General features: G+C 27.7%; 1 protein-coding gene across 4 annotated transcripts in view; it reads left to right on the forward strand.

The window, feature by feature from the left end:
* LOC124808428 (protein SFI1 homolog) overlaps positions 1-18,376 on the forward strand; it is an 81,773-nt gene extending 63,397 nt beyond the window's left edge. For all 4 annotated transcript variants that reach the window (XM_065794033.1, XM_065794031.1, XM_065794032.1 and 1 more), the window contains 2 exons: positions 4,747-4,825; positions 18,140-18,376. In XM_065794033.1, coding sequence (XP_065650105.1) covers positions 4,747-4,825; positions 18,140-18,230 — 170 coding nt within the window. In that variant the 3' untranslated portion in view covers positions 18,231-18,376. The remainder of the gene's footprint in view (positions 1-4,746; positions 4,826-18,139) is intronic.
* The last annotated feature ends 3,486 nt before the right edge of the window (positions 18,377-21,862 follow it).

Below are 21,862 nucleotides of genomic sequence, written 5' to 3' on the forward strand. Positions count from 1 at the left end.
TTTGAAAAATGTAATCTTGCTACCACATGCCTTTTTTTCAAAAGGGTAACTTTTCTTGGGCTTCTGGCGACTAACTTACTTTGTACTAACCGCCTACGTACTGTTCTCAAAGAAACGCTTAAATTTAAATCTTCTTTAATATGGCAGGAAGTTACAAAAGGATTGGCAACAGCAGCACATTTTATCAATCTGTCTTCATGTTCAGTTGTTTTTTGTTTTCGGCCCCTTGTTTTGCCTACATTTTTCCATTTTAGAGCATTTCTAATCATCATAGGAGAACAACTTAATGTCTCTTGAATAAGTTTGTATGTTTTCCCTTCTTGTTTTAATTTAATAATTAGTTGCTCTTTTCTGCACTACAATGCTTTGCCCAACCCATACTTTCTATTTATAAAATAAATTTATACAATTATTTTATATATTTCATTAAATTAACCTTACCTTTAATTAGTCTTACTAAAACCAAATAAAAAAAAAGCTAATATAAATATATTGATAGGAAACAACAGATATGTTATTTTAACCTACAAATCTAGATATGTTCATGTATAAAATTCGGGACTTCCCTAAAGTAATTTGAACAGTGTTACCAATATTTTTTACTCCCATTTCATTATTCAGTGTTTGTATTACTGTTATGCCTAAATTTATTAATTTATATTTAAATTTACATAAAATTATTATCATAAATCATTGTTTTACTAGCCACATGAGATAGTAATAATAATAGGAAATGAGTTCAGATTAATATAGATTAATATAGATTAGTTATCTGTTCTAAATGATTAAAAAGAGAAAACTAACGGGTGATGCGGAAGTTATCTGACAAATCCTAATTTCATTATTTGAGCATAATAATTAGTTTTTGTGGTTTTATGCGTAGGCATGAAAGTTCTATAAAATATAAATTTTATTATTTGAAACACAATTATTTAAAATGAGGTTAAATGCAGCTAAACGAGAATCTTTTCGAAAGCGACTAAAAATGTTTTTTGTAAATAAACCTAATATTAAAAAAAAAAAAATCGTAAATCATTTTGAAAAGGAAGGATTTGCTTGAAGTACAATATATGTTAACCTAAAAAGACTTGGAACTGTTCAATCGTTTTCTGATTGAAAGCACCCTGGTTGTCCAACATCCTGGACTAGAGAAAAAAAAGCTGAATTAACGAGACTTGTCAACAATTGAAAAGGGGTCAGTCAGAGAAAAATAGGTACTAAATTCGGTGTAAATCAATCGACAATTGGTCGTCAGTTAAAAAAAATGAATATTAAATATAGAAAACGTGAAAAGACTCCAAAATACACTATAGAACAATAAATAAAGGCAAAGAAAAGAAGCAGGAAACTAGTTAACCAACTCTATAACACAAAATTGCTTCTAGTCATCGATGACGAAAAATACTTTTGTTTTACAGGGGACAACATGCCTGGAAATTCTGGATACTACACAAACAACAAAAAGACATGTCCAGAAAGTGTTCGTTTTATAGGAAAAAAGAAATTTCCAAAAAAATTATTAATGTAGATAGCCATATCTGACCGTGGTATGTCCGAGCCATTGTTTCGCACTTCCAAGGCTGTAGCGATCAATTCATCAATCTATATTAATGAATGTTTAGAAAAACGATTTCTTCCATTTATTCACAAGTATCATGAAGACTTTAACTATTTATTTTGGCCAGATTTAGCAAGTTCTCATTATTCTAAAGATTCTCTAAATTGGATGGACCAATATGTCTACTACGTTGATAAAGAATCCAATCCCCCAAATGTGCCTCAAGCACGACCAATTGAAAATTTGTGGGGACATTTGGCACAGAAGGTTTACAAGGGAGATTGGCAAGGTTCAACAGAGCGAGTTTTGATTGATCGCATTAAACTAAAACTACAAGAAATTGATTTAAAATTTTTACAGTCGCATATGAAAGGCGTCAAAACAAAATTGAAATCAATTGCAGATGGTGGTGTTTTTTCATATAAAAAATAATATATTTTTATTAAAAGATAAATGCTTTATTTTAAAAAAATATAATAGTAGTTTGTTTTTTTATTTATAAATAAGTTATTGACGTTTTTATTTTGTCCGATAACTTCCGCATCACCTGTTATTGTCGAGGCAGAAGTATAAGGTTAAGTTATCAGCAAATAGAGCCTTTTTGGATGTATGATTGTCAGGAAGATCGTTAATGTAGATAAGAAGCAATGCATAACCAAGGATAGATCCTTATGGTACCCCAGAAGTTACTGGAAATAAGGAAGAGTGTTGGCCTTCGATGACATGATTAATGTTGTCAGAAAGAAATGATTTTATAATCTTAAACTTTTCCAGATTCACCATATTAAACAAGCTTCTGAAGAAGTCCAGCTTTATTGAAAACTTTAAAAATGTCTAGAGCAATAGCCCTTGCCTTGTTATCTCCATCTAATGCACAATAAAATCTTTAATCACAGCAGTTAGCAAGTCAGCCGTTGAATAAGAAGATCAAAAACCATAATAATTGTCAGAGAGTAACTTATTAGGTTCAAGATAAGATGTTTGAAACTTGTTGTATAAGGACTCAAAGACCTTACTCACAGTAGAGAGAAGGCTGATCAGACAATAGTTAGAAGGGTCATGTTCTCAAGAATTTTTAAAAATTAGGACCTAAGATGCCATTTTTTTCTACCAGTAGGCAGAAAAACATGGCAGATTCAGTGAATTAATTATAAAATAGTTTAGAGAGAATTTTAAGAGTTTAAAAATTTTGACTTGAGTGTTGTCGGAACCACAAGTTTTAGAAGAGTTAAGTTGAGAGATGACGTTAGCAATGGAAGCCTTTGGATGTCTAACAATGGGTTAACCTGTTTAATTGAAAAAGCAACAAGAAAGTGGCCATTAAATTCATGAGTCCAGTTAAAGGGTAAGTTCTTTGCAAGTAGTTCTGCTTTATCCTTAGGAGTGGTAACAAAATCATATCCATGGATTAGAAATAGAATATTCGACTTGTTAATGACATTGTTATAAATCCAAAAGTCTCTTGAGCCTAATTTCTGAGATAAGATACAAGATTTAGTAAACTGGGAATAAATGAGCTTATCATCAGACAGCACCTTTCTGCATTGATTTCTTGCAACTATGAAAAGACATTTGTTCTTAAGTAATTTGTTCTTTTTAAAAAATAAAGAAAATGATTGCAATTAAATATAGCATCTGCACAACTAGGTGATAACCATTAAGTAGAATGAGGCTTAACTTGGAATTGATGAGAAGAAATAAAAGCTTTTAAATCTGCCTGGATTCAGGAGGTTGCGTATAAAAGCGGAAAAAGACATCAGCCCAAGGACCATCATGAAGAATATCCCAAAAAGAATCCCTTGTCAACATTAGAGAAGTAGTTAGTAGTATGATATAAGGTAAGTCTGAAAAAGAAGTATGAGATAAAAGAATTATAGAGAACATTGTATGGGCGGAGCCACATCAAAGAAATCAAGGAGAAACTGAATACAAGCTAGGGTCAGAGACATGTAAAGGTAATTGATTAAGGTCGTATGGAAAATGAGTGACAAAATTAACTATTTGAATTTGAGAAATACAGAAGTTATGAGCTTAAGAACCAGCAGGTTTAGTTGTGTAAGGGCTAAGCCATTTAGTTGACAAACAATAAAGTTACCAGCAGTCAGTATCAAGCAGGCACAAGAAGCAGAAAAAAAAAGGCAGAAGAATTTTATGTTGAATTTTTTTCTCTGAGGGTTTACCTGAAAAAGCAAACCCTACAAGGCAGCAAGACATGGGGTAGGTAGATCTAGGTTACATGATATTAGTAGCTAAGTGATTCCGATGATAGTTGAGGAATAGATAAAAGAAGTTATTGCTGTAAGTATTTTAAAAAATATATAAAACAGGATCTTTTGAAAATGCATTAGGAAAAAATGTTAAATCTAAAGGAATTCTGAAAAGGTGAGCATAAGTTATATAGTTGGAATCACTAGTTGGCAACTGAGCTAACACTACAGCAGAGGTTCAACACTACAGCAGATATTCGAACAGAACACAAACATACAGTAGTAACTTTTGTATGAGCAAACACCACATTAAAGGTTCTTACAGAAAAAAAACATACATTTAGTAACTTATGGGTGAATAAACACTGAAGAGCTTAAATGTGAATGGACACCTCGCCATAGGTTCAGACTGAGCGCAAGCATACAAATTGCAACTTACAGGTAAGTGAACACTGCATCAGAGGTTCAGGCAGAACACAAATATACATATATAGTAAATTAGGGGTGAATCAAAACAACTCTAACTTTATAACAGACTAAAATAGACACCTCTACTGACCTAATAGTGTTGATGAGTATTGATGACAAATAAAAGAAACAAAAACAAATACAGCAAAAGGAAAGTTTTTGTTTAATTTCTAAATAAAATATTTATAATAAAAAGTGTAAAACAAAAGTTTTATGTAAACTATAAATAAAATAATTTTATGTAAACTTTAAAATAATTAAAAAAAAAAAAAAAACGTTTTTTTGATTCTTTTAAATAAATGATTAAAAAAAAACGATGACAAAACAGGTCGAATAATGCTTCATTAACTCCTAGCGTATAGCGTATAAATGCGTATAAAAGTTTGGTCATAAATCACAAGTATAAAAATGTAATCATAAGTGTTTTTCCATTTAATTATAAGTACACCACTATCTTCTAATATTTTTAAATTTATTTTCTTGTTTTGTTTATAAATTTTGTTTTCTATTTAGAAAACTATATCCCTATCGATTTTGTAGCATCAAAAAACTATAGACCTATCGGTTTTATAACATCACCTTCAGAATTGAGGTATTATAGTTTTTTATAGGTATTATAAAATATGTTTACAATAATCTTAAATACTGTTAATTTTGGCAGTAATATATATATATATATATATATATATATATATATATATATATATATATATATATATATATATATATATATATATATATATATGAGTAAATGTTCCAGGTAACAAAAGAAAAACTATTCAAACTAAGATGAGTAAAATATATTTATTAGTTAAATTTTGACAAATATTTAAAAATTTTTTCTCTAACACAGAAGGCCTTTCATATAAAATCTTCAGCTGTGTATGAGATTTACAAAACTATAAAAAAACTCTTTATATTGAACTTCCTATAAAAAGTTTAAAAAGGAAGTAATTAAAGTTTATATAAAAAACTATAATTAACAAAAATATAGCATAACTTGATACTTGTTGGTGAGGAAAATTTTAAAAGTAATGTGAAAATAATTACTTCCTGTTTATATGTTCATTGTATCATGTCCCTGTTTATGTAGGTGAGCTTCATAAATAAGAAGTAAATTCTCATTTGAGAGTTGTAACATTAGAGATAATTTAAAAAAAGGTTCATTTTTATGGCAATTGAAAACATGCTGATCAAATTTATCTGAACCAATACCTGATCTGCATGTGTAGATGTGTAGATTAGTTCTTAACCTTAGGTTATTAGTTTTACCAATGCATGTTGTTTTTCCATCACATCCATTACATGATAGAAAATAATTAATATTTTTTGAATTACATGATATTGAAGTTTTAATGTACCATACTTTACCAGATGATGTGGTATAATGGTTAACAAACTGAAGATACGTTGTACATAACTTACAACATTTTGATATGCATTTTAAAACATTGCATTCATCGTTAATAAAAACTGGTTTCTTATTAAAACCTAATGTACTGATGTGTCTTAAAATACTTTTTGGTTGGCGTTGTGATAGTACAATAGAAGTGTTTTCAAAAACTGATTTTAATTTATTGTCTAAAACAGATACTTTCAAAATACCATGTAGAGTAGTTAACAAATTTTCAAAATTAATATTTACAAAATTTGCAATTGCAAAAGGTATAATTTTGTTCTTTTCTCTTTTTTGAGGTGCTGGTCCCTGTAGTCGAGCTTTAAAAATTCCATTATTAATGATTTTTACTGGGTAATTGCATCGAACTAAAAATTGTTTTAGTTGTTCAAGTCTGATTTCCATTTTTGTTGGATTAGATACAAAACAAATGATCCGTTTAGCTAATGTAAAAGGTATACTTTCCTTTGTGTGTTTAGAGTGATGGCTTTTGTAATTTAGATAGTCATGGGAATTTGTAGGTTTATAAAAAATATCTGCTTCAATAATGTTGTTATCATGTAGAATAACTGTTATGTCTAAAAAGTTTAAAAATTGGTACTGTGTGGTTTTCGTGTATGAAATTTTAGATTGTTCTTCTGTATATTTGATATTGGGGTGTAAAGAATTGAGACACTTTAACAGCAAATTAACATTATTTGATTTTAATAAAGCGACAAAACCATCATCCATGTATCTTTTGAAATTGTTTTGAATATTCTCGCATTCACTTTGTTGAAGAATATTGGTAAAACTTTAGGAAATAATTTCACTTCTTCAAGATATCCTACTACTAAACAAGCATATGGTGGAGCCATTTTTGTTCCCATAGCTGTTCGGATTAGTTGATTGAAAAACTCATTATTGAAAGTAAAATTATTTATAAAAATTTCAACTAAATGATGAACATAAAAAAACATTCTTCAAAAAGTTATCATGGATCAACTGGTTTTACTATTACCTTCTATTATTGAGGCAATTACACCTGCAATATTAGATACAGTAAAAGGATTTTTTGAAAAACAAGAGAAGGAATTGATTATGCAAGACAATGTTTTATTTGAAAAAAGAGAAAAAATTATTCGCGAAAATTGTAAACAATTAAATGCTTTTTAGACAAACGTCAAAAAGTTTTTAATCAACATCACTGCTCAAAATATTATTAGATATTTATACTGAATGCATGGAAGAAGAAGATTTATAAATACCATGCAAATTTCGAAATGATAATATTCACATAAAATACAAAGAAGAAACATCCATACGCCGCAAACTAGATCTTCAACATTTTCAGTCTGAATGTAAAGTTCTTTGAATTTGCCATGACAAACTTGGATCTGAACTTTAAATGATTGATGCTGAAATATAAGAAACAATATACAATTATACCACAGAAAACCTAATACAAGAAGATTAACACTCTACTTTCATACTTTATATGAACAAAGATGTTGATTTTACCAACAAAAAATGGGACCATAAAATTGAAGGAATGAGAAAAGCATATGAAAGAGACTAACTAAAAATAAAATCGTTAACTGAAAGAAACAATAAAAGAACAAATAGTATTCAACACGCAACAGACATTCAGGATTTTGAAACTGTGCAACAAATACAACAATCAAGCACTTTTCTAATTAATGATTCATCTCTATCTGATAATAATTTACCATCAAAAAACCACTAAAACCCCAACGAGCAGTAAAAATGAAAAAATAATTCCTAAAATTATAAATTTATCCAAAATAAAGTTATCAATGTTACAAATATCTCTATTACTCAAAGGTCCTAAGTTTACTCCCACAACCAAAGATAAATTATTTTCAGTGAAACCCGATTTAAAAGAATTTACAAGAAAATTGATCATCCATGAACAATTTTATGGTAAAGAATACAGCGATAAATCCTTAGTAAAAGATAAATCTAATCTGGAAATGTTCACATCAAATAATCATTAAATCTGGTGATAAAAGAGGCTGTTTAATTCTGATGGATGCAGTTTACTATAGAGACAAACTTGTGTACCATGACCATTTATTAACTGAAACATATAAAAAAGTTGATAGTAACACAGATGAAATATGTTTTAAGAAACTTAAAAATCACGTGGATAAATTTTGAAGAATGTTTAACAAAAAAAGAAATTACTTACCTCAAAAACTATGAATAGAAAACTAGCAATTTTTATGTGTAACCAAAAATCCACAAATCTAATGCAATAAAAATTTTTATAAAAGAATCTAATAAAGAATATATTGAATGTTTATGCCCGAATGATCTAAATGGAAGACCAATATTTGGAGATTCTTTTTCGCCTACCCAGCGCCTTAGTGAACTTGTTGAAAAAATCTCATCACCTCTTGTACCAAAATTAACAACATATATCAAAGATGATTGGCATTTCATTAGAGTACTACCTAATAATATGGAGTACCAAAATACTACTTTATACAGTGTTGATATTTCTAATCTTTATACTAGTATTTCTCATGAACTAGGTTTGGAAGCAATTAAATTTTGGATAAGTAAATTACGTGATGATATACCTATCAGATTTGTGGAAGCTTTTATTTTCGGAAGCTTTTGTTTTAGAAAGCGTGAATTTTATTTTAAATAACAATAATTTTACTTTCAATAATGAGTTTTTCAATCAACTAATCGGAACAGCTATGGGAACAAAAATGGCTCCACCATATGCTTGTTTAGTAGTAGGATATCTTGAAGAAGTGAAATTATTTCCTAAAGTTTTACCAATATTCTTCAACAAAGTGAATGCGAGAATATTCAAAACAATTTCAAAAGATACATGGATGATGGTTTTGTCGCTTTATTAAAATCAAATAATGTTAATTTGCTGTTAAAGTGTCTCAATTCTTTACACCCCAATATCAAATATACAGAAGAACAATCTAAAATTTCATACACGAAAACCACACAGTACCAATTTTTAAACTTTTTAGACATAACAGTTATTCTACATGATAACAACATTATTGAAACAGATATTTTTTATAAACCTACAAATTCCCATGACTATCTAAATTACAAAAGCCATCACTCTAAACACACAAAGGAAAGTATACCTTTTACATTAGCTAAACGGATCATTTGTTTTGTATCTAATCCAACAAAAATGGAAATCAGACTTGAACAACTAAAACAATTTTTAGTTCGATGCAATTACCCAGTAAAAATCATTAATAATGGAATTTTTAAAGCTCGACTACAGGGACCAGCACCTCAAAAAAGAGAAAAGAACAAAATTATACCTTTTGCAATTGCAAATTTTGTAAATATTAATTTTGAAAATTTGTTAACTACTCTACATGGTATTTTGAAAGTATCTGTTTTAGACAATAAATTAAAATCAGTTTTTGAAAACACTTCTATTGTACTATCACAACGCCAACCAAAAAGTATTTTAAGACACATCAGTACATTAGGTTTTAATAAGAAACCAGTTTTTATTAACGATGAATGCAATGTTTTAAAATGCATATCAAAATGTTGTAAGTTATGTACAACGTATCTTCAGTTTGTTAACCATTATACCACATCATCTGGTAAAGTATGGTACATTAAAACTTCAATATCATGTAATTCAAAAAATATTAATTATTTTCTATCATGTAATGGATGTGATGGAAAAACAACATGCATTGGTAAAACTAATAACCTAAGGTTAAGAACTAATCTACACATCTACACATGCAGATCAGGTATTGGTTCAGATAAATTTGATCAGCATGTTTTCAATTGCCATAAAAATGAACCTTTTTTTAAATTATCTCTAATGTTACAACTCTCAAATGAGAATTTACTTCTTATTTATGAAGCTCACCTACATAAACAGGGACATGATACAATGAACATATAAACAGGAAGTAATTATTTTCACATTACTTTTAAAATTTTCCTCACCAACAAGTATCAAGTTATGCTATATTTTTGTTAATTATAGTTTTTTATATAAACTTTAATTACTTCCTTTTTAAACTTTTTATAGGAAGTTCAATATAAAGAGTTTTTTTATAGTTTTGTAAATCTCATACACAGCTGAAGATTTTATATGAAAGGCCTTCTGTGTTAGAGAAAAAATTTTTAAATATTTGTCAAAATTTAACTAATAAATATATTTTACTCATCTTAGTTTGAATAGTTTTTCTTTTGTTACCTGGAACATTTACTCATATATATATATATATATATATATATATATATATATATATATATATATATATATATATATATATATATATATATATTTATATATATATATATATATATATATATATATATATATATATTTATATATATATATATATATATTTATATATATTATATATATATATGTATATATTTGGGATAACGCGCCCTTTTAAGATGGCGGACGAAGTTTTGAAAAAGTTTTAAACAAATATAAATCTAGCATTGTTTCAAAAAAACTAGAGTACATTTATAAAATATCTGTTAAAATTTGTGCAAAAGGTCTATTAAGAGTTATGGCAGCAGTAAGAGATTTAAACAAAAAGTATAGATTCTAGAAAAAAGCTTGATGATAAAGAGGAAATCATTCAAAACTTATTATCTCGAGTTAAACATTTAGAACATTTAAAAAGAGAGAACAAAAATTTACAAACTTTAGATAATGTTGTTGTTAACAATGAAAAAGCATGGAACATTGTTGCTGGAAAAAATATTTAGAAGACTAAAGAGCAATTTGCTCTAACATTATGAAGGTATTTACTTAAGTAATTTGTAAGTAAATGAAACAAAATAGCATAACAAGTATACATGGCTTAAAGAAACACTAACCCAGGGTAACATTATGCCACATTTTGAAAAACTAAAAAGTATATCTGTTAATAATTTATTTTATAAATCAATGAGCTCGAATTAAAGGTTGATATCTTTAAAAATATTTTGAATACAAAAAAATTGAAAAAAAATTTTAAATAAAGCAAAATTGATCGTTAAATCTAAAAATTGCAATAATGTGGATTAAAGTAACCCCATGTTACGGTATGTATATATGTATGTATATATATATATATATATATTTATATATATATATATATATATTTTTTATATATATATATATATATATATATATATATATATATATATATATATATATATATATATAAGTATGCATGTATGTATGTGTATATATATATGTGTATTTGTATATGTATGTGTGTATGTGTATGTATATATATGTGTAAATATATATATATATATATATTTTTTTTTCCGATATTTAATACTTTCGACAAATTATCATTCGTGTTGGCTACTTAAATTTTTTTTTTTTTGCCAAGATTATTTTAGTTGTCTATTATAAATTGTTCGTTTTGTTATTAATAGTATAGGTTAACAACATTTTTATTGTTTGCTGTTAACTTCGCTTACTACTTTTTGTTATATATATATATATATATATATATATATATATATATATATATATATATATCTGTGTGTGTGTGTGTGTGTGTGTGTGTGTGTGTGTGTGTGTGTGTGTGTGTGTGTGTGTGTGTGTGTGTGTGTGTGTGTGTGTGTGTGTGTGTGTGTGGGTGTGGGCATGCAGTGTCTCAAAAAGTTATGCGACTAAACATTTTTTTAAATATTTTTCCTAAAAAAGTGCTGTATTTTTGTAAATTTAGACTTGGTAAACTCAAGATTAGTAAAAATAAAAGAACATGTTTTTAAATAGATTTTATTTTAATGTAAAATGAGTCACAATGTTTTCAGTCTTAAAATAAAGGAACTTAGGTCGTTTTTTTATTGTCAAAAAAATATTCGACCAAACACATTATTTGTTTCATAATAAATTATTATATAGCAAAACAATTATTTTAATACTTTGTTGGGCCTCCCTTTGCTTGGATTACAGTTTCTGGACGTCTGGGCATTGATTCACCTAAAAATTTTGTTTTTTTTGTAATCTTTTTTTTTTTGTTTAGTCTTTTCCCAGGCTTCTTCAATTGCCACTTTGAGGTTATCTTTTTTGGAAAATGACCGATCTCCAATTTTTCGGTCTAAAATTTCCCACAAATGTTCAATGGGATTAAGGTCCGGTGATTGTACGGGCCATTCCAAGACCTTAACATTAATTTCAGCAAACCACTCCTTGGTTTAAGTGGCATTATGCTTGGGATCGTTATCTTGCTGAAATGTAAAATCAGATCCTAGCCGAAGTTTTCGAGCAGATGACTTAAAATTTTGCTTTAATATGTTTCTGTATTGCACCTGATCCATTATAGTATCAATAAATTGATATCAAAAATATCAAAATCGAATGACGGTTTAAGTACCGATTTTTCTAGATAGGGATTTGTTGAAGAAACTGTGGTCAAAATAATGTTTTTCTTCACTTAAATTGTCATTTCTTTATCAATTCTTATCGAAATACAAATATCTTGGTGTCAAAAGATAGGTGTAAGAGTGGACTACAACTTTATGCTAAACTCTAACCACCGGGCGTATCGGATGGACAGAGGGGGCACCAAACCACCATTGCCCGTATGAAACTGAACACTTTTTTCAGAAAAAAAGTTTTTTTTAAAAACATAAGTAGTATAAATATACAAAAAAGTTGTTTTAAATTTATAGTAAACCACCAAAATATATAAGAGGTATATATTAGCAATAGAGGTGGGTGTGGTGGTAATGGTTTGATACACCCTAGTATCAAAAACGACTTGGTTTTATAAATATTTATATCTTTACTAAAATGAGTAAAACTAGTTTACAATATAAAATTATGTTATACAAGATCTTACGTATACAAGTAGTGTTTCTATTACGGAAGGGACGTATACCCCCCCCTACCTAAAAAAAAAATTGCAATTACTGTTTTCAAAATTTGAATAATAAATTCAAAAAAAATGGAAATAAATTCAAAAATTTGACTAATAAATTTAAAAATGAAATTGGAAATAAATTCAAAAATAAATTCATACCAGACAGCCACCAAATATGGGAGATGAATGTAAAACTCATAGTAGATATGTTGACGATATTTTAGCACTATAATATCAAAAAATGTTTCAATTCTTGAATTATCTGATTGAATATTTAAAGTACAACAACAAAGAAGTAAAAAACATATTCCACTAGATTAAAAGATACATTAGTGGTGCATCCATGGTCATAAGAGAGTGGAGTACCATCCATATTTTTTATTTTAGTACCACTCTTTTATGACCATCCATGGTCATAAGAGATTATTTATATATATATATATATATATATATATATATATATATATATATATATATATATATATATATATATATATATATATATATATATATATATGGTCATAAGAGTCATTTATATATATATATATATATATATATATATATATATATATATATATATATACACATATATATATACATGTATGTATACATATATATACATGTATGTATATATATATATATACAGTTAATATATATATATATATATATATATATATATATATATATATATATATATATATATATATATATATAACAATTTTATATATATAAGGATTTTCTTACCAATTCTTGAAGTAAGGTTTGCTAAAGATAAAGAAAATAAATTAAACTTGTTGGAAATTGAATGGAATATTTTTTAACTTTAAAATACACTTGTTTCGAGTTATAATATCTTTATAATGATGTATTAATAATTTATACACTTTAAAATATTGAAACCTACAAAACTTACATATCTGTTCGCCATATTCACCTAAATGCTAGTTTTAAATTAAAACATTTATTTGAAGTTTATATTTGTAATGATGTATCAATTAGTTATATGTTAAAAAATATATAAATCTACAAAACTTACATATCTGCTGGCCGTACTCACTTAAATTCCAATTTTAAATCAAAACGTTTATTCAAAGCTAACAAGGAATACTAACACAGCATACAAATAATTTTAAATGATATAGTAACCAAAGTAATCTAAACTTAACTTACTGATTGTTTGTTCTAATTTGTCTACAGAAAAAAAGAGTGATTTAATAAAATGTAAGAATTAGGTATACAAAAATACAACTAACAACAATCTACATAGGCATAATAAAGAACTGTATTTGAAAACTAATAGTAAATGACTAAATACTAAAATATTAAATCATATAATAGGGATATAACTGACTGATCCTCTCTAAAGCAACTTCATCCAAACAAAAATTAAATAAACTTTATTTTTACAAAGTAATATAAAAATTTGCATATAGTAAGTCATTTGTGTGTGTGTGTATATATATATATATATATATATATATATATATATATATATATATATATATATACATTAACTTTAATTTAAATTTTAAAACAATAAAAATAATGTATATATATATATATATACTTATATATATATATATATAAATATATATACATTATTTTTATTGCAGTCACAGTAACTACAGATTGCAATAAAAATAATGAATCATTGTCTAATAAAGTTTTTCAAATAGATATTTCTGCAGCATCTAGAGTTAATACAGTAGTTATAGATCGCTTGTCTCATTTCCGAGTTCGATTGCCATCACGTCCCTAGTAATACCGTGCACAACTTGTTTCTCTGCGCAGTGGCTTTGTTTGTCAAGGTTTGTGTTTTGTAGTTATTGAATTGAGAGAGGGTTGTAATCACAACTAAAGTAGCCTCCTCGATTGTAGTGGCTATTTCTGCCTCCGGGAGGTAAATTTACATAAAAAAAAAAGAGTAGAAAACATTTAGAACTCGTGATAGAGTTAGAGGAGCTAGTAACATGGTACAAATAGTCAAGGAAAAATCAGTTGTAAACCAGATATTAAATTGAGGAATATACATAAAGATATAACTAAGGAAGTCTCCAGCTAAAACTAATAAAGTGTGAAAGATTGCATAGCAGCTTGTAATACAACAAATGCTTTAAATTGCGGAATAAGTAATAAAGCATGGCGAAAACAAAGATTTAACAGTTCTGAAAAAGTTGCAGCACAAAATGTCATAAAATTGAAGCAAGGATTAACAGCTTTTGCAATATGCATGACAGACTCCTTAAATATTGCTATTTAATTTTTTTCCCACAAAAGTCTTTAATATAGTTCTAACCAAGAATATAGTTCATCCAAGAAACAAATTGAGATTATTCTTGGATATTTTTAAAAATAGTTTTTGGATATTTGGTTGCAAACACTTTCAAATAAATCCAAACCATAAAAATATAACTGTTAATAAACAGCTGGTTCTATTTCGTGGTTGCTTTTCATTTAGACATAATATTCAAACTGGCTAAACATGACTTAAAGATAACATGGCCTAAAGATTATTATGTTGTTCTAGTTCCAGATACTCCTTGAATACAGAAATACTGTTCGTGATTCTGAGGAATTTCCAAAAAAAAAATCCCAAAGACAACAAGTTGCTCATGATTTTTTTAAAGGGAAAAAAGGAACTGGAAGAACATTGGAATGGATACCTTTTTAACAACAGTAACGCAGTAACAACGCATGATACCTTTTTGAAAAATTAGTTAAGTTCAGTTGGGATAAAGGGCAATAAAATAATAAAAAATAAATTCGTCCAGAGTTTTTACCTGATTGAACATGAAAAATTCTATAGGGCTTAGTCATCAAGAGCAAAAACTTTAGTATCGTATGTCCTTAGGAAGTGAAAGTTAGTCATTCTGCTATGAAGATATCATCGTCATGCGGAGTTATCAAAACATTCTGACATAAAATTGCAGATTATTCTTGATTATAATTTAAATAAAGGAGGATTAGATATATTTGACCAAATATAAAAAGTTTCCACCTTTTCTTCGAAAAGAATAACTTTCGGGAAACAACGAAAACAATGATAAAAAAAAAAAACCGTTACTATAAAAGGTTTATGAAAAAGAATAAATCACTTGGTTTTAATGACGTGTCTAGTAATATAGTTATTTCAAACAAAAGTAACATTTGAAAACCCTTGATACATATTATAAAAGTTTCAATAAACAATGGTTTCAATTAAAAAAATTATGCTCAATTTAAAAATATAATGATCAATTATCCCTAACAATACCTAGGTTCAAATTCCATCTTTCACAGTGAAGAGATGGTAATGTATTAAAAAAAATAATTTTAGGAAAATATCCATTTTCTTTATAAAAACGATATAAAGCATATCTTTTTTATTTTAGAAAAGTAATTTCTAAAAATCATCTCTCCATCCTAAAATTTTGCAGTTTAAAGAAGGACCAATATTATCGAATGCTACAACAAGATTTTTGTAATTTTTCAAGAATGAATTTAACAAAAGAGTTGTGTAAGTTAGGCAGTTAGGTGAGGTAGACTTTTCAGGACATGCAGAAACAATGACCAACTTCAAAACTCTGTCTAGAACATGATGTTGACATAAAACTGTGAATTATCAAAACCAATCTTTTTTGTAGTCTAGTTACTGTACCAATTTTTTTTACCAGTATTAACAGAAGTTGTATTATTTATAATCATTTTATACAATTCCATAAATCAAAAGAGTCAATAGTTTCACCAATCCATTAAAAATCTTTTTTTTCTTAATTACCATCATTAAAACAAGAACAGCAAATTTTTACTTTCTTTGTAAAAATATTCAGAAGCACTATTTGGTGTTCATTATATTTAAAATATTTTCCTTCAAAATGCAGACACCAATTTTCATTTTTTAATTTTTTTGGATATTTTTAAGTTTGCTGCTGTTGATTGTTTCAAAACTGGTAAAGTTGTGCAATACTTTTTTATTATGGCGTTTATATCAGTTTATATTTTATTCTGGATTTTACATCAGGTATTGGTGTGTCAAAACATTCATCCCCACAAGTCTCAATTACCATAGTATCAGAATCAGTATTCACCCTAGCCAGAAAGCCAAATAGGACCTATAGGATTTTCGAACAAAAAAAAAGACAAAACTGATAACTATAAACATTTTTTAACTTATGTGCTTTAATTTAATGGGGTTCAAGTCTAAAATTTTTATTGGTATAAATTCTTATTAGATCCGATAAGACGTTTTTTTCCCATGGCAGGGGTGGATGCAGCATTTTTTGTTCTTTTCCAACATGTTCTTCTTCCAATATTTTGTTCTTCTTCCAACATCCAACATTTTTGTTCAACTTCCAGACAAGGAGTAAATTCCTAACATATATTTATACTTATGTCAAATTAGGATGCTTGGCAAAAAAAATGCGATTATTGGAACCTGAGAACAAAACAGCCCTGAAATTTTGGTTACAAATGGACATTTGTAACCAAAATTTTCCAACATGAGAGCAACAAGTTGATAAAATATTTTTTTACTTTTCTCAACTTAATTTATAATTTAATAAATTTTATATTTCATAGACTTATAATCTTTTAGCGTTCAAAAATTATGACTATATAAAGTTTGCACCCCCCACCCCTAATTTTTGAAAATTTTATTTTATTGAACATATAAAATTTGCACCACCCCTAATTTTTTATTATTTAGAGGCCCTAATGACAGGGTTTTTTTTTAAGGGAGGGGCGGCTTGGACATACTAATCACGGCATTGTGTGTGTTTATTCTGTTTTGTAATTAATTATTTGATATGTATACTAATATAACATTGATATATATACCAGTATAATATATCTTTTCAAATAGCTTAACTTTAATGTAAAATTAAGTAAATATGTTTGGTGCGGTGGGTGACTTTTTTTTTAAATTAAATAAAATAACAAGTATATTCAACTAATATACATAAATACTCATTCACTAATGCTGTAGTGTTTCAAAAGTTTCATAAAAGGGAACAAAAGTCAACACCCTACTTTAATGATACATTTGTGATTTTCTATAAAAGAATTTTCTGTTTATATGAGAATTATATAGAGCGTTACAATCTAAATTGTCAGCAGAACAATCATGAAAGATAATAAGCTTAATTTATTTTATTAAAAACTTGACTTTATTTAAATTCTTCTGAATTTCGATTTCTTTTTTTTTTAATTACAAGTGCTTTGTTAGTGCTTAATACAACAAAATAATTTTTGTAAAATGTAGGTTAGTTGTTGTTGAATTTGTTCCAATTGCCTAATATTATGCATCAAGTCCACTCATGATAAGAACCCTTTGCGGTCATTGACTGTTTTAGGTATGAGATGATTGATTGATTTAATATACAGGGTTTAAGGAGATATATTGAAATGAAAAATAAGGTAAGTATTTGCCATATCAGTTTATTGTTTCATCTCATCTTCCGTGTGTTACATCCCCTATCCTGAATGATTAACTAACCTCCGGTGTGTTGTCTCACCTCAAACTCCGATTGTCAATTTGACAAAAATAAAAAATCGTTAAAGTATAATTTTAGATATTGGTCTTTGATATGTGTCTACGATGTTGTTCTACGCCATTTTTATTTTGGCTTATATCCCGGTCAATTAATTTTTAAAAATGAAAAATTTTGTCTGAAATTTTTATTTAAAATAGGTTCAACGTGAATCGGCCTAAACCACGCATACCAAATTATCTTCGGGAGTCGTTCGATTTAAATCTCTTTTACGGTTCACACTCGGTGTAATTCTCAGTAACAAGCAAAAAATGAGAGAAAAGTCTTTAAAGTGCGAAGCGTGTTAGTAATTTTTGTATTATGTCAAGATATAACAAACGCAATTTATAAATTGTTAATATAAATTATAATATATTTTGTTTTTTAAAGCGTTTTTTACTGGTAATATTGTAATATTGCTACTTTTAGTAAATTTGAAAGTTTATTAAGTTTTTCTAAATTTAACTTCATATGTTTAAAAGTTCCTTGAAAGAATTTTTTTTCGGATTTGACTTTTTTTGGTTGTCATAAAGAAATAAAGTTTTAAGTTTTTTTATATAAATTAAAATTAAATAAATTAAAAGAACTAAAATTAAAGTTCAAAATAAATGTTTTAGCTAATTTTAAAGTTGAGTTGGAATTTATAAAAACAATAATTTTGTTAATTTATTAGAATATTAATATAGAATTTATAAAAATAATGATTTTATTACTAAAAATTTATTAGAATTATTAATATAGAATTTATAAAAATAATGATTTTATTACTAAAAATTTATTAGAATTATTAATATAGAATTTATAAAAATAATGATTTTATTACTAAAAATTTATAAAAATAGTTTATTAATATTTCATTATTTTTTTTATTTTTATTTTATTAATATTTTATTAATATTTTTATTTTATTAATATTATTAATAATATTAATATATTATTAATATTATTTTTATTTTATTAATATTTCATTATTAATATTAGTTTATTAATATTTCAATTGGCTCAAAAGAGTCACTCCTAGCATCGAAGATTGTACATCATTACTGAAGTTACGTCAAAAATAACAGCGGTGGACTAGCTTTAATACTAAATTGTAGTAAATACGTAAGTTCTTAAAAATATTAGGCTTGTGACAACTTTTTTGGAGAGTGCGCTATGGTTTTTGAGACGCGATTTTTTGGCATAAATTGGCATAAATTAATAACTTCAATTTAAAGACAAAATAGCTAATAATTTTTATTTCTCAAGATTGGCAATATGTTCTAACTGAATTTTATGTGATTGATATATATATATATATATATATATATATATATATATATATATATATATATATATATATATATATACATACATACATACAGCTGCGGACAAAACTACGTGAACGATTGCAAATTTTTTTTAATGAAATTTTCAATGTTTTAAAATAAGTTTGTAGTTTAATACTATATATGGTTGGATAGAGCGTTTTTTGCTCTATAAGACTGTGTAAAGTGTATTCTCTAATAATTTGTTTAAAATTAAACATATCTAAATGTTCAAAAAGCATCAAATATTTTGCGCGACAAAACCACGTGAACGATTATACAAACGTAAAAGAATAATTTTACTAACATCAACAAATAATAGATTCTAAAAAAAAAAAAACATTAATATTTAGTTGCATAGCCTTTAGAATCGATAGCGGCCTTGCACCGTCTTGGCATAGATTCTACAAGAGTTTCTAGTAACTGTTTTGGTAATGCCTCCCATTCATACTGTACGGCTCGAAAAAGTTCATCCGGTTTTTGAAATTTGCGACCTCCCAAGCGTCGCTCAACTTCAATCCATAAATTTTCGATTGGATTTAAGTCGGGAGATTGGGCAGGCCACTTCAAAACCGTTATGCTATTATTTATGAGCCAATTTTTTACAGTCAAAGCTGTATGTTTAGGGTCATTATCATGTTGATAAACCCAATTGTGAGGCATTTTTTCTAAAGCGTGTGACAACATTTGATTAGATAATAATTCCCTGTGTTGAAAATTTTCCCGTATATATATATATATATATATATATATATATATATATATATATATATATATACGGGAAAATATATATATATATATATATATATATATATATATATATATATATATATATATATATACGGGCGGGGCCGGCCGCGGTCTGAGGCGCCAAAATTGGGAGGGCGCAAGTTTTAATAATTTAAAAAAACGATAATCAGTTTATAAAACAAATTTTTACGGCGTCGCTGCTGTTGATAAGTAAATTAATTAAAATTCCGCCTCTTGACACAAACTCCTATTATAAAAGCCCATTTACTAAACAAAAGAGCGCCCTTTAACACTAACATACCTTTGATAACTTTTGAACATTATGATTCTATTATGAATCGAACCAAAAAATTATCTGGTGCTGAATTTAAGAAGAAAAGAAAACAGCACCAAGAAATTACAAAACTGTTTCAAAAAGTGGTTGGTAACAAACTCATTGAAAAAACAAATTGTTTCAGAGGATATTTGTATTGAAGTTAATGACAATTCAACAGATTCTATAATTGACTTAAGTTCAGATCATCATTTGGAATTAATTGAAGAGGAGATTTTCATCAGCCAAAGTCAAGAAGAATTTTGTACAACTGATTCAGAACAAACAAGCGAAGATGGAAATGCCCAGCTTTCAGGCCCAGCTGAAATGGACGAGGATGAACTTCATTCAGAAATTCCAGTGGCCTCGGAGGAAAATTTTCAACACAGGGATCCAGCAACATGGCTTAAAATAATGGACAAAACAAGATGCTTTTTGATTGAGCAAAGGCCAGAGCAAGACAGAAGAGAATTTTTCCCAAACACGCTGTGTGATTTTGACAACAGAATGCAACACTTCAGCTCAAAATGGTATGAAAAAATTCACCCCACTGGTGAAAAATTTGTTTGCACAGTACAGCAACAAAAAAGATTCTTTATTTTGTTTTTGCGGTTTGTTATTTTCAACAATAAAAACCAACATTTTCTCAGAAATTTCCAAAGAGTTTTGTGACTGGAAAAAACTAAACTCAAGAGTTCCTGAGCATGAAAACAGCAATGAACACCAAAGATGCTATTTTGATTGAAAAAAACCTCAAGGAAGGAAAGACCCTCGATTCTGATCTGCAGAGAGTTATTAGTGGAGAGACATCTTGAAAGTGATTGTTGATGCAATTTTTTTCTGTGCCAAAAACAATCTTGCCCTTCGGGGAACAATAGAAGACATCGGTCAACAAAGCAGTGGCATTTTTTTGAGTTGATTAGCCATTATTATCCTTTAGTGGCTGAACTCATTGCGTCCGTTAAAGCAAAAAAAAACCACAACATCCTACTTTTGTCCTCGAATTCAAAATGAGCTGATTGAGTTACTTGGGCAGAAAGTCAGGAACGAAATTTTGTCAAACATCAAAGAAGCTAAATACTAATCTGTTCTGTTTGACTGCACTCCAGATGCCTCCCACAAAGAGCAGATAACTTAGATCATCAGGTATGCCCACATCAGTGATGAAACCTTCACAATTAAGGAAAGCTTTGTGGACTTCACTGAATCTCACCAAAAAACCGGAAAAGGTCTTGCAACAGAGATAATTGAAAAATTGGAAAAGGATGGTCTAAACATTTCCGATTGCCAGGACCAAGGCTATGACAATGGAGCCAATATGTCTAGAAAATATAATAGCGTCAAAGCTCACATCCATTCTCTTAATGAGTCAGCAAGATTTGTTCCATGCGCAGCTCACACTTTAAATTTTGTTGGTGTTCATGCTGCTGAGGTTTCCCCACTCATGATTACGTTTTTCAGAAAGGTTCAAGCCATCTTTAACTTTTTTTCAAGCTCCACGTCCATCTCATTAA

The sequence above is a fragment of the Hydra vulgaris genome, chromosome 03 (genome assembly GCF_038396675.1).
Source record: "Hydra vulgaris chromosome 03, alternate assembly HydraT2T_AEP".
NCBI lineage: Eukaryota > Metazoa > Cnidaria > Hydrozoa > Anthoathecata > Hydridae > Hydra > Hydra vulgaris.